Here is a 13,953-nt window from a genome sequence, read left to right as displayed (position 1 = left end):
TCAGGGTATTTGCTCTGGCTCGCCATCATTTCTGGAATGCTCCCCCTGCCCTGCTCCTCCTCCTAACCTCCCTGGCTTCCTGTAAGACCCAACTAAAATCCCATTTCCTAGAGTTAAGACCCCACTGAAATCCCATCTCCTAGATGAAGACTTCTCTAACTCCTTCCTGGTTCTTCCCTCTGTTAATTATTTCCTGTATGTAGCTTATGGTGTGTATATTTGTTTGCAGGTTGTCTCCTCCATTAGAGTATAAGCTCCCTGAGGGCAGGGACTGTCTTTGCCTCTATTTGTATTACTAGAACTTAGCACAGTGCCTGGCACACAGTAGCCACTAAATAAACATTTATTGAATTGAATTGAACTAAGCACTAGTATTTTGTTTGTTTTCTGAGGGGGGAAGGCAGGGTAATTGGGGTCAAGTGACCTGCCCAAGGTCACATGGCTAGTAAGTGTTAAGTGCCTGAGGCTGGATTTGAACTCAGGTCCTCCTGACTCCAGGGCTGGTGCTCTATTCACTATGCCACCTAGCCACCCCAGTACTAGTGTGAATCCAGAGCATCTGAATTTAAGTCTCAGCTTGGCTACTTAGCAATACTGTGACCCTGGACAGATCTTTAACCTCTGGGTCTCATTTTCCTCAATTGAAAATAAGGAATTTGGGCTAGAAGATTTCTAAGATGCCTCTCAGCTTTAAATCATACAATTGCTGGAGGGGTCATGAAGCCCTTGGGATGAACTTCTCATTAGTCAGCCGCTGTTGGAAAACTTCCTAAATTGAGGTAACCAAAATGCCTGAGGCTACTATGGGAGCAGAGCCATCCCTGCTGAACAAAAGGGCTCTGACCAAACCCTGCATATCTGGAAGGAGCAGGTGAAGATAGTGCTCCTGGAGGACAAATTGGTAAATAGAATAGCACATGGGGGAGAATTTTCCCTCTTGCTTTTCTTTTTTTTTTAGTATGTCTTTCCCCCAAGTATCTACACACTGAAAGACACTATAAAAAGCAGCAAGATCCACTAAGGAAAGCAGTACTGATACGTGGCTCCATTTTCCAGGCCCTGGGCTTGGGAGCAATCAAACCAACCAACACTTATTAAGTACCTACTATGAACAGAGAGCCCAGGCTTCTGCCCTTGGGCAGGAGCAAAGAGAAATGAGCCTCGGCTCCTGCAGTAAAATCCTACCACTTCAGTGCTAGAGGAGTAAAGGTAAGAAAGCTCTTTGGTGTGGTAGGGTAGAAAGAGCATTGGCATCAGAGGTTGTGGGTCAGTCATTTCAGTCTTCTCTGACTCTTTGTGTCCCCACTGGGGGTTTTCTTCGCAAAGATACAGGAGTGGTTTGCCATTTCCTTCTCCAGGTTATTTTACAGGTGAGGAAATGGAGGCAAACAGGGTTAAGTGACTTGCCCAGAGTCACACATCTAGGAAGTGTCTGAGACCGGATTTGAGTTCAGGTCCTCCTGACTCCAGGCCCAATCTATCCACTGCCCTGTGATATCAGAGGACTTGGGTTCAAATCCTGCCTTGCCTATTATCTTTGTAAGTTACTTAGGTGAGGGAGAGGGCTGACTGATTCATTTAAAGTAACAAACAAGAAATGCTAGACCTGATATCTTTATTCTGTGAGATCAGCTCTACTGAATCAACCAATCAAAGCCATTAACCTTAATGCCCATCCTTTATGTCTTCCCTAAGACAGTAAGCTAATCAGGATTCTAGCATTCCAATGGCAAGCCAGAAAAGAGCAGAAATTTTACTAATTGGAAATCTCTGGGAGGTAGGCAAGTTCAAGATGTGAGAGGAGCTGTCACTTCGGAGACTCCAAGTCCCCTGAGGACTGGAACTTTGTCCTCTCTAAAGTTTACAACTGTCCCAGTCTTCTGTATGTCCTTAATACTTTTTTAATCAAAAAAAGATTAATTCCATTTGTAACTGATTGCCAAATGACTGGTCGTAGAGGATTATATAATTTTAGGATTTAAGGCTGAAAGAGATCTTAGAATACAGAACATATAATGTCAGAACATAGAACAGTGTGAGAGCTGTGAAGACCTCAGTGATGGCCTCACCCAATTCTATCATTTTCAAGAAGAGGAAAATGAGGCCCCAGGAGTAAAAGTATGAGTGTTTCGCCCAAGGGTCACACAGGAAGTAAATATAAGGGTTCAAAGGAGGCAGGGGTGATTTCTGGTTAGAGTAATTAGAGATGGCTTCACAGAGGAGGTGGGGTTCAAGATGAGTCTCAAAGGATAGATAGAACAATTGTACTGAAGGAGAGGTTAGGAAAGAACATTTACTGTAGATGATGAGAATAAAAGGTTAGAGGCCTGGGAAAGTAAAAAACAAAACCTATTTACAGGAAAATCAAAACAAATAAACAAATACAATCCTAACTTGTCTGAGGTCAGGGATTGGCGGAAGGGAATAGCAAGAGATAAATATGCAAGAGGCAACTAGAGCCTGAATATGGCAAGTTTTGAATAAAAACAATAGCTGTTTTTTTTTTTTATAGCATGTTGAGGTTTGCAAACTGCTTTATGAATATCATCTGATTACCCTTATGATCCCCACTCTACAGATGAGAAAACATTGCTTACATGCATATAATTATTTCTAAATAAAATTAGGTAGAGAAGGGGGGATCCCAGGAGTTGAGGACATAAAGACAAAAATGGAAGATGCCTTGCCTTCAAGGACCTGACATTCTCATCTATTTCCTCCTTCTGCCAAGGTGATCTGCAGAATATTTCCATTACAATATATATATTTTTAAATTTTCTTCCTCTTTTGATGTTCAATTAAATACTATCTACCATGCTTCCCCACCTCCTATTCTTTTCCTAAATTACTTTCCATATGGCAGAGAGAGGTTAAGTGAGGGCCAACCTAAGGAAACAGAACCTCTCTCTTCAAAGTATTGGGGAGCCAGTGAAAGTTTTTAAGCAAAGGAATGAAAAGCCCAATCAGGTAGCACTTGCAATATGGGGTTGCTGGAGGCAGGAAACCTAGACTAGAAGCTGTATAAGAGATGACATTTCAAATGTGGGTGTTGGTAATGTGAGTGGAGAAGAGTGGGAAAGGTGTGATGGACATGCTTGGTGGAAAATTAATAGGTCTGGCAGTTTGCTGGAGGTGAGAAAAGAGAAGAGGAAGAGGAAGGAGCTAATGAAGTTTTCAGACAGGGGAGTGACATGATGACCCCCATATTTTAAGAAGAAAAATCCATCAACAAAATAGAATTAAGGGAGACCAGTTAAGAGACAATTACAAAAGTCTAGTTGTGAGGGAGTGAATTCTCTCGAATGAGGGGAGATATGGTAGGAGGAGGTGCTTGTAAAGGCAAGATAAATAGGGCTAAACACCTGACTGTAAATGAGAGGGAGGGATAAGGAAAAAGGGAGTCAATGATGGCACAATATAATTAGAAGGACATGGAGTCAGAGGACCTGGTTTCAAATCCTGTCTCTCTCACTTACTATTTTTGTGACCTTCAGCTAGTGATTTATAGTCTCTGGGAATCAGTTCATTGTCCCATCTGGAAAATGGAGCAGATGACCTCAAAAGTCCCTGCCAGCTGAAAATCTTTGGCTTTAAGGAAATGAAAAAATCATTTACTCCTCACTTTAAAATGGAACCTTTATTTTGAGACAGAAGAATTTCCTTTTGGAAACTTAGGAGACTGATCTCAAATGTCAATGAGATTTAGCAGTGTAACAGAAGGATGATTATTTGCACAATGAATCAGTATGGTATAATGGGAAAAACACTGGATTAGAGATCAGGGGTCCTGGGTTCAAGTCCTTGCTCTGCTACTGGTTTGATATGCAGCCTGTGGTAAATCCTTTAATCTCTCAGCCTTCTGTCTCTTGATTTGAAAAGTGGGAATTAAAAAAGAAAACCATAACCTATCCCAAACTTACCACCTTCTGATAGTAATCAAAGATTTATAAAGCACTTTCCTTGAAACAACACTATACATAGTCTCCTTGGAGAGAGGGGGAAACGGGTACTTAATGTTGTATGGTCACTAACTGTTAGTTGGCTTTGTTTAAATGTTTTTTTTTTCTTTATTACCTGGTAAAGTGTGGGAAGGTGGAGAATGATAGATTTGAAAATAACAGTGATGTAAGTACAAAAGGCATCAATAAACATTTTAAAACACTGTAAGGGAGATAATAGGAACACGATTATCCTTATTTTGCAGAGGAAACTGAGATTCAGAGAGTTGAAGTGACTTGTCTGAGGTCAGCGTCAGCAAGTGTCAGAGTTGGGATTCTCATCCCATAAGGAAGTCTTCTGAGTTCAGGTCCAGTATGCTTCCTGCTCATCTGGGCTGTCCTGGTGGTATTGGTATGATGACCAGATGTGATAATGATTATAAAAGGGTTCTGTAATCATAACCCACTTTATACATTTAAGTTATTATGACTATCTTCTCTTTTTTTCCCAGTAAATAAAGTTTAGATCCTAAACCCCAAGTTTAGGAGAGACCTGTCTTAACTTTGACATTTTAATGTTGTGTGTACGTGCACAAGTATGTGTGTGTGAGTGTGTGTATGTGTTCACATGCACACGCACGCATACACTCTCTCTAAGGTTATCACTGCTTCAAGGGACCATTGACTATCTAGAACAGAATGACAGAATTGATGGAACATTCCAGATCCTCTTGTCTAGAACCATAATTCAAATACAGCACAGACAAAAATGAGACCCTCAAAGAGAAAGGTTACATTGCCCAAGGTCCCACTGAATCAATGGCAGTCAAGGTGAGAGCCCGAGTCTTAGAACAATATCTTAATTTACATAGCACATAATAATTTATAACAATGGCTTACACTTACAAAGGATTTTATAGTTTGTAAAGTTGTTTACATATAATAATAATAACTAACATTTATATAGTACTTACCTGCCAGGCAGTGTGCTAAGTACTTTCTAGTTATTATCTCATTTGATCCTCACAACAAACCTGAGAGGTAGGTACTATCATTATCTTCATTTTACAGAAGAGGAAATTGAGGCAAACAGAGGTTAAGTGACTTGCTCAGAGTCACACAGCTAGAAAGTTTTTGAGGTTGGATTTGAACATGGGTCTTTCTGACTCTGAGCCCAAGTTCTCTCTGTTGCTGTTGTTCAGTTATTCAGTCATATCTGACTTTTTAAAAATCCTTTTTGGAGGGGGAAAGGCAGGGCAATTGGGGTTAAGTTACTTGCCCAAGGTCACATGGCTAGTAAGAGTTAAGTGTCTGAGACCAAATTTGAACTCAGGTGCTCCTTACTCCAGGGCTGGAGCTCTATTCACTGTGCCACCTAGCTGCCCCAATCTGACTCTTATTTACACCCAAAGAACATAGTATGCCAGGACTTTCTCTCTTCCACTATCTCTCAAAGTCTGTTCAAATTCATATTTGTTGCTTCCATGACATTATCTATCCATCTCATCCTCTACTGCTCCCTTTTCCTTTTGCCTTTAATTTTTCCCAACATCAAGGTCTTTCTCAACAAATCCTGTCTTCTCATGTGGTCAAAGTATTTAAGATTTAGCTTCAGTATTTTACCTTTCAGTGAATAGTCTAAAATAATTTCTTTAAGCATTGCCTAATTTGACCTCCTTGCTGTCCAAAGGGACTCTTAAAAATCTTCCCTGGCATTACGATTTGAAAGCACTCTGTCCACTGTGCCGTATGTATACATATACATACACATACATAAATACATGCACACACACATTTGACCACTGGACATCTTCAAGCATAGGCTGGATGATCATTTAATAGGGATATTATGGAGAGCTTTCCTATTCAGGCACAAGTTGGATGCCATGATGTTTGAGATCTTGGCTTACTCAAAGGTCATTGTTGTAGTGATTTACTCAAGGTGAATAAGAGCTGGTCAATGGGGGAACTGGACGTCCAACCCAAGTCTGCTGACCCCAAGTCCTGGGCTCTTTCCTCAGTATCACAACACTATTCCACCTCAGTATCACAACATCAACAAAGAATGCAGATATGACCAGGGACAGGGAAGCCATGTAGCCTGTGACTGCTACCCAAGTATAACCTATCTGTTTTATTTTCCATCTGCCCTTCCATCTCATATCCCTAACATTTTTTATGTTTACTTAGTCCCTGGCTTTTCTCCTCTGTTGGGATGCTGTGTATCCTTACTTCCTCTGATTATTGTTTCCAGTTAGCCAACATATGTCTTCTCTGCCTTGGCTTCGATTCCATTGTCTATGTTATCTCATTCCCATGCTGGCCAATTTCAAGGCTCCCTATATGTTTTCTTATCTTTATTGCTGTTAGTCTCACTGCTGTCCAAGCAATGTGGCAATTATATCTCCATTTTCCTCTCCCAGTCTGAAGGACACAGCCAGCACAAATCAATACTGGGGACTCATCAGTTCAATGTGCCATAGAAAGGATTTACAGTTGTGAGGAACTTTATGGAGCGTGGGTTTAGATTTACGTCATGGATTTAGAGCTGGAAGGGATGTAAGCCTTCATCCAATCCCCCTTCCCTGCCATTTTGTAGATGAGGAGACTGAGGGTCAGGGAGAAGAAGGTCACATGGGGCACAGGAAGCACAGCGAGATGGGGTTTTCTCCAGCTCAGTATATGTCCCTTTTCTAATTTGTGCCTATTGATTTGATTTTGTTGGCAATAGCAGCTCACATTTCTATAAGATTGTCGCACTTATAATGAACTTTATATATATTGTGTCCTCAGGGTCACAGGATCATTCACTTAGAGCTTTAAGGAATCTAAAAGGCCATTTAGTCCAGTCCCCTCATTTTACAAAGAAAGACATCAAGGCCCAGAGAGATTAGTGACTTGTTTGTGGCAGAGTTGGGATTCAAACCAGGTCTCCTGATTCCCAACCCAGTGTTCCTTCTGCTATACCAAATTATAACCTACCTGTGAGGTTAAGGGACATGCCCCAAAGCAGAGTAAGAATCAGAGTTAGACCTTAAACTCAGGCCTCTCAATTCTGGGCCCAGTGTTCTTTCTTTTGTACCACACTGTCAAATTCTCACTCCTTTGTGAAATGTTGGCATCCTGGTGATCTTTGGGGTTAGTAGGTGAAACTTCCAAAACAGAAGACTTCTGCCTCAAAAAAATAAAAAAAAAAAACCAACCCAACCCAACCACAACAAAAGAGAGTGAATCCATTTTTAATCAGGGAGTGAACAATGTGGGCGTGCCCTCAGTTTCGGGTATATTTATTTTGTTATCAGAGGTGTGGGTGGGTAGGACTGCTAAGAAGATTTAATAAGTTCTCTTACAGTCCCCATGAAGGTTTTAATTAAAAGAAGTTACCAAAGACACTTTTCATTTTTCATCCTGTTAATGAGGGACCAAGAAGCAGTGTCTGATGGAAAATTATGGTTGGCATTAGTAGGTGGATCTCAAATCATTAATGTAAGTGCTTCTCTAAATGCAAATGCTATGGGCACATCTGCCTCACCCAAGAACTCATTTGGGATAATTTTTTTTTTTCAAGTAAAGAAGCAATAGGTGAGTTTATTGGTCAAAATTATCTGAATAATCAAGGCAGCTTGTTTCAGGAAGGCATTTCAGGCTGACACATATGTCAGTAGCAGCTCCCAGGTAAAGGGAGCCATAGATAAATATAGAGGTAGTGTTATGTAGAAAGGTTGCCTCACAGAGTACTGTACCTCTCTTCTTTTAAGATGTAGGTTAAGCACCATCTTTTGTGTAAAGCCTTTTTTGGTCTCTCCAACTTTAGGTGTTTTCCTTCCTAATGTATCTCATATTTAACTGCTTGGTCTATATTCCTATTTTATTCACTCTATATTGATGTTGTATATAAGTTTTCATGTGCTTGTCTCTTCCATTAGGGTCAGTAAGGAATGTTTTGTCTTTTCTACTTGCATCCCTGGTGCCTAGCACAAGTTCCTTAGATACAGTAGGTGTTTAATAAATTCTTGAGAATCAATACTCCATTAATTAATTGGCCAAAGTCAGAGGACCTCATTTGAAATCCAACATCTGCTACTTAACAGCCTGTTTAACTTCAGATCCATTATTTTGCCTTTCTAGGCCTTGTTTCCCCATAAGTAAAGGAGGGGATTGGGGATCGAATGCATGAACTCAATAGCGAGTCACCTACTAAAGTTCATCCACCTCGTCAGCTTCAGATCCAGGACCTGAACCAGGTTACCTGATTCCAAACCCAATGCTCTTTCTACTCTACCACCATCATATGGTTTCTGGCATTTGATAAACCTGAAATCACAGTACCTAGAACTATGCATGAGTAATGGGGATGCTGAGAGAGTCCACAAGAATACTGGTCCCTGTGGACTTTGGGTTCTGATTTCCTGTCTCCTTGTAAAGAGAGAAAAAAGCCTTTGACAGTAGCAGTGTAGATACTCAAAGGTGCTCTACACTTTAAGCAGACAAGCAACTTGAGTTTCCGCCTCTATTTTGGATGATATTAGAGGTCCCCTCCCAGTTAGGATATTCTAAGTTCTGTGTTTTAGTACTCTCTTGGTCCTTGGCAATAGTTTGGCAACTTCTGCTCTAGAAAATGAAAGGTTCCACAATGGTAGGGGCTATGTTTTACTTAATAATGTTTCACCTAACTACAGTGTTTTAAGATAGAACACAAACCCCCAATTCTAAGGACTGTTTCATCTTGGTCTTTGTGATCGTACTGCCCAACATGGCCTCCTACATGCTAATAACTGTTTGTTGAATCACATTGATTTTACAAAGCGCTTTCCACTCTATACACTGGTGAAGTGTTCAGTATGGGTATCATTGAACCCATTTTACAGATGAGGTTCATGAGAAGTAAAGTGATTTGCTCAGGATCACATAACTCTCAAGAGTCAGAATTGTGATTGGAGCTCCCATATCCTGACTCCAACGTTAGTGCCGCTCCCACCATACCACATACATTTCCTAAATATTTTCTCTTCCCAAAGCTGAATACCTCTCTCTACACTGCACACACTTAATAAATGTTTGTTGAATTGAATTAAAAGGTCATTCAGAGGTTTGTAGTAGAGTTATTTGTGTATCTGTTAAAGTTCCCCAGTAGATGTTAAGCTCTGTGGGAGAAGGGGCTGTGATTTATTTGATTTTGTATCCCCACTGGCTAACTAAGAACTTAAATGTACTAGGCACTTAATAAATTGTTTTTTCAAACTTGAATTCAATCCAATATACACTCTAGCAGGTCCTATCCAGCTGAAAAGGCCTCAAGTGTGGGCTGGTGATAGATTGTAGATCTCTTAACGGAGAACCAGGCTAGCTAACCATGGAGAGGCTTGTTGCCAAAGCATTAGTTTCCAGGTGATAAATTGTTTTGGCTCCACCAAGCTATGAAGCTCTTCCATCAAGTAACGGTGGAGCTGTGGTCTACATTAGTAAAGGGCTTCCCCCTCCCCCTGCCTTATCAATGAATCACAGGGCTTTCAAAGAAGTGAAGTTTCAGCTATTAACCACACAGAGTACAGCCTCAAATGGGCAAATGTGGCCAAAAAACTATCCTATTATGATAAAATCTGGCAATGTCTCTTCTTTCTGGGATTTATGAATGCTGTAGCAGCTGCTTGCTTGGGGTTACTCATCTGGGAGGAAGGGTAAGGGCAGCATTGTTACTATTCTTGTTCTTGCTTACCTCAACCTGGTGCTTTCCGTTGGGTGTTGACTGGATCAGGCACGAGGGGAGGTAATCTAGAACAACGTCCATCTACCTTTTTAGGTAGTTGGCATCTCCCTGGCCCTAAAATAATCATGAGGGTTCTTAGCTAAGCTGGTTAGAGACAAGAGACAAACATATTTCAACACTATATAAACATCTGAAGCCTTTCCACTTTAGTAACACTTACCAGAACTCATGGGGGGCAGCTAGTAGACTCATCTTCCTGAATTCAAATCTGGCCTCAAACACTTACTAGCTGTGTGACTTTAGGCAAGCCACTTTACCCTATTTGCCTCTTTTTCTTCATTTATAAAACGAGATGGGGGAAGGAAATGGCAAACTACTCTGGTATCTTTGCCAAGAAAACCCCAAATGGAGTCACAAAGAGTCAGACATGACAGAAATGACTGAACAACAACAAGAACTCATGACCCACTATAATAGCCTTTGAGCATACCGACCTGCCTTGACTCCTCTTCGAAGCACTGGAGGAAAGTTTTAGTGGGGGTTCAATGATCCTGTATATTCAACATACAAATCTCCACAAGACTAGTGATTGGATCCCAGCCATAGCACATCAGAGGAAGTAAATTAGGTGGGGAGGGTTCTCAGAGACAGGCATGTGAGAATGGTAATGGGACATATTAGTGGTAGTGGGTATAATGCACCATTTCTCAGACTTTTTCTCTCAGGACCCCTTTACACTATTAAAAAATATTGAGGACCTTCCCTTTTTGATTATGTATTTTTAACTATAGATATTTACCATATTAGAAAAACATCTTAGTATTATTTTGAAAATTATTATATTAATATTGTGAGAAATGATTATTTCTTTCTTGTATTTAATAACATTACCAAATCAGGACCAAGATTTTTCCCCTTTTATACTTCCTCATTCAGAAATCAACCAGTGTGGGAAATCTTGTACAAAGACTTACACAGGCTAAAATCTAATAAAAGACAGTAAAAGAAATTCTAAGTTTAGGGGAATTGATGGATTCCTGCTCATTGTGTTTACTCAGACAGGTCTGGGAAAATGTGGATTCTCCCTTTCCTAAGAAGGGTGATATGGAAATTATTATCTTTTTGACCAAGATTTGGGTGCTCAGAATCACATCTCAAAGACCCTCATTGGAATACTCATTCTCTCTCATTAATTGTTAATCAATCAGAGTTGATCACCACCCTCAGTAACACATATTCTTTCAAGGACTTATAAACTGTGAGCTTATTACCATGAGATGTTTTTGATATTCAAGCATGCCACTGACCTTTTATTAATAAAATGCTAGCATTATTAACAAAATGATTTATTACCTAGAAACTATGTTTCTCAAACTTTTAAAATATCATGGAATTATAATGAAATTAGTTTTGACCTCACAGACTGCTTGAAAAAGTCTGTGTGTCCCTAGACCATACTGAGAGAACCATGAACATAGCAGCAGGGCACTGGATTCAGAGTAGGGGCACCTGTGTGAAAATCTTGGCTCTGCCCTCACTACCTGTGAGGGGCTTTAGACAAGCCATTGTCCATTTTTGAGCCTCAGTTTCCTCTCTGTGAAGTGGAGTTGAATTAGATTGAGATCCCTTCTAGCTCTAAATCTTCTGAATTGTGAGGCCTGACTTAGACAACTAAGCCTGTTATCTTCTGAATGAGCAAACAAATCCATGCAGCCTTCCTAAAGGGTCTTGAGTTGAATATTCTGTGATCCTATATAGAATTCAAGTTAAAGGAGCTCTGGACATTCCAAAGTAAGGTGTACACTCAACAGTGTAATTTTCACTCAAACGACATGCCACTTGGTCAACATATGACACCAAGCCTCTAATCAAAAAGTACTTAGCTTTAGGCAGACAAAAAAAAGAGTCTCACCATCTTTCAGACAACAGATGAGTAGTTTGAGAAATATCACACACACACACACACACAATTTCCCAGATGTACAGAATTTGCACGTCCCAAAGAGGAAAGGTACCTTTTCTGTTTTCTTACCTGACGCCAAGTATTTCCACAATCAGATGTAATGTACATTTCTTCTTTGTATTCCACCAGCTGAGAGCCCAGGTTACCTGGTTCAAAAGACAATTGATCAAAGGTTATCGTTGGAGGTTCATGTTTTCTCTCCATTTTAGTTTGGGAAGGCCACATCTACCTTCTGTATGTAAATAATTTAGAATCATAGAATGTTTTCAGAGTTGGAATGAATTTTTAAAAAGAGAGCATGGATATTTCGAGTCATAAGGGACCTGAGACACAACATAGTATAGATACGGTTTAGATGACTACATATGTATAACCTGTATTGTATTGTCTTCACAATGAGGGGGAAGGGAGGGGAAGGAGGAAGGAAGAGAATTTGGAACTCAAAGTTCCAAAAATGAATGTTAATTGTTTTTACATGTAACTGGGGAAAAATAAATTACTAATGAAAAGCTCAAAAAAAAAAAAAAAAGAGAAGGAACTTAAGAACACAGATTATTAGGGCTAGAAAGGATCTTGAAAGAGAAGGCTAGAATTGGAAGGTGCTTTAGGCATCCTCTAGATCAAACCCTTGAATTTACAGATAATCGGGTTCCTCCGTCACGTGGCAGTTAGTGTTAGCGCCAAAACCGGAACCTAGATCCTGATTCCTAGTCCAGTTTTCATGCAACATAGGGCCTTCCTGCTAGGAGCCCCATTCCTGACCCTCTCAACTTCAAAACAGTCAATGACAGCCTTTTCCGCATCTTCTTCACGGCGAAACTTTACATGTACATTTCCTACAAGAGGATCCTCGAGGTTATCACAAACATCCATCTGCTCAGCCTCGCCATACTTTTCTTCCATTTCTGTAAAAACCCCCTCAAAGAATTCATCACAGTTCTTGTGTCTCGACATCACTCACTGCACAGTGTGAGGCGTCAGCCGTCTGTGCGCTGTTGTGGGGGCTGCGATAGATGCTTTGAATCAAAATGGTCTGGCTGAAGGTTGGTTTATTATGCAACCGAGAACATCTGTCTCCATGACGACAATCTCCAATTTTGGAATAAAATGAACAGCTGACTTTGTCTTTTTCTTGTGCCGAAAATGGAGGCCAAATACGCCACCATTTCCCACACGCAGCTACCGCGCTGCAGCCAGAAGCTGGCAGATACATCACTCGAAGGCGACCGGCCCATCCTCTCTCCATAAGAGGAAGTGGACCCTCCGCCCAATCACGCTTGGGCTGGCGCGGCGACGCCTAATTTTTATTTTATTTTATTTTTTGCTTTTTGGAGGGCATTTGGGGTGGTGACCTGCCCAAGGTCACATGGCTAGTTTTTGTGTTAAGTGTCTGAGGCTGGATTTGAACTCAGGTCCTGCTGACTCCAGGGCCGGTGCTGTATTCACTGCACCACCTAGCCGCCCCTAGAGCATCCATTTTGACAAAGGGCCTAGACCAGCCTGCTTTTGTTCTGCTTCTAGACCCATTCTTTACTTTCTGGACTTCCAAACCATGCCTCTACATTCAGGTACCTTTATTTCCACCCTTTCCTCACTTTCATCTCCCTTTTGTGTATTGTTTTCTCCAATTAGAACATAAGCTTCTTGAAGGCAGGAATTATTAATTTATTTTTTTCTTTTTTCTTGTATTTGTAACCCCAGTAGTTAGTACAGTGCCTGGAACATAGTAAGCAATTAATAAATGCTGATATCTTTTCATCCTTCATTGGGGAATATAGTATATAACAAAATCTTATTGGATTAATATCATATCAGATACAAGAATACAACTAAATTGTAATCCTGTTCTGCACTGCCACTTAATGCCAATGTTAAAAAGACCACGGATATTTACGACAGATCAATCAACATTTATTAAGCACTTACTATGTGCCAGGCACTGCAAATTATTAAACATTACATGCCATTTATTTAACCAAGTCTGATGTCCTAATAGAAGTGTCATTTCTAAGTATCCATTCAACTCTAAGAAGCATTTCATCAGGCTCATTACTATGCTTTTTTTTTTCAGAGGGGGAAGGTAGGGCAATTGGGGTTAAGTGACTTGCCCAAGGTCACAAGGATAGTTTTTGTGTTAAGTGTCTGAGGCCGGGTTTGAACTCAGGTCCTTCTGACTCCAGGGCCAGTGCTCTATTCACTATGCCACCTAGGCGCCCCCAGGCTCATTATTATGAAGATGTTCTAAGGTCTGTTCCAATTTTATCCTTCTGTGTTCTAACTTTCTAAATTCCCTTCTAGCTCTGACTTCATTGGGCCAAAGGGAAGCCTACTATGCTCATTTCCTT

At 40.5% G+C, this 13,953-nt stretch overlaps 1 protein-coding gene across 3 annotated transcripts in view; it reads right to left on the bottom strand.

The window, feature by feature from the left end:
* SORCS2 (sortilin related VPS10 domain containing receptor 2) overlaps window positions 1-13,953 on the bottom strand; it is a 1,276,597-nt gene that overhangs the window by 118,156 nt on the left and 1,144,488 nt on the right. For all 3 annotated transcript variants that reach the window (XM_069070295.1, XM_069070289.1, XM_069070305.1), the window contains exon 12: window positions 11,678-11,754. In XM_069070295.1, coding sequence (XP_068926396.1) covers window positions 11,678-11,754 — 77 coding nt within the window. The remainder of the gene's footprint in view (window positions 1-11,677; window positions 11,755-13,953) is intronic.

Source organism: Petaurus breviceps, unplaced genomic scaffold (genome assembly GCF_028583685.1).
Source record: "Petaurus breviceps papuanus isolate PSGF00001 unplaced genomic scaffold, PetGlider_PUasm1.0 140, whole genome shotgun sequence".
Classification (NCBI taxonomy): Eukaryota; Metazoa; Chordata; class Mammalia; order Diprotodontia; family Petauridae; genus Petaurus; species Petaurus breviceps.
This window is presented reverse-complemented; position numbering and strand designations above follow the sequence as displayed.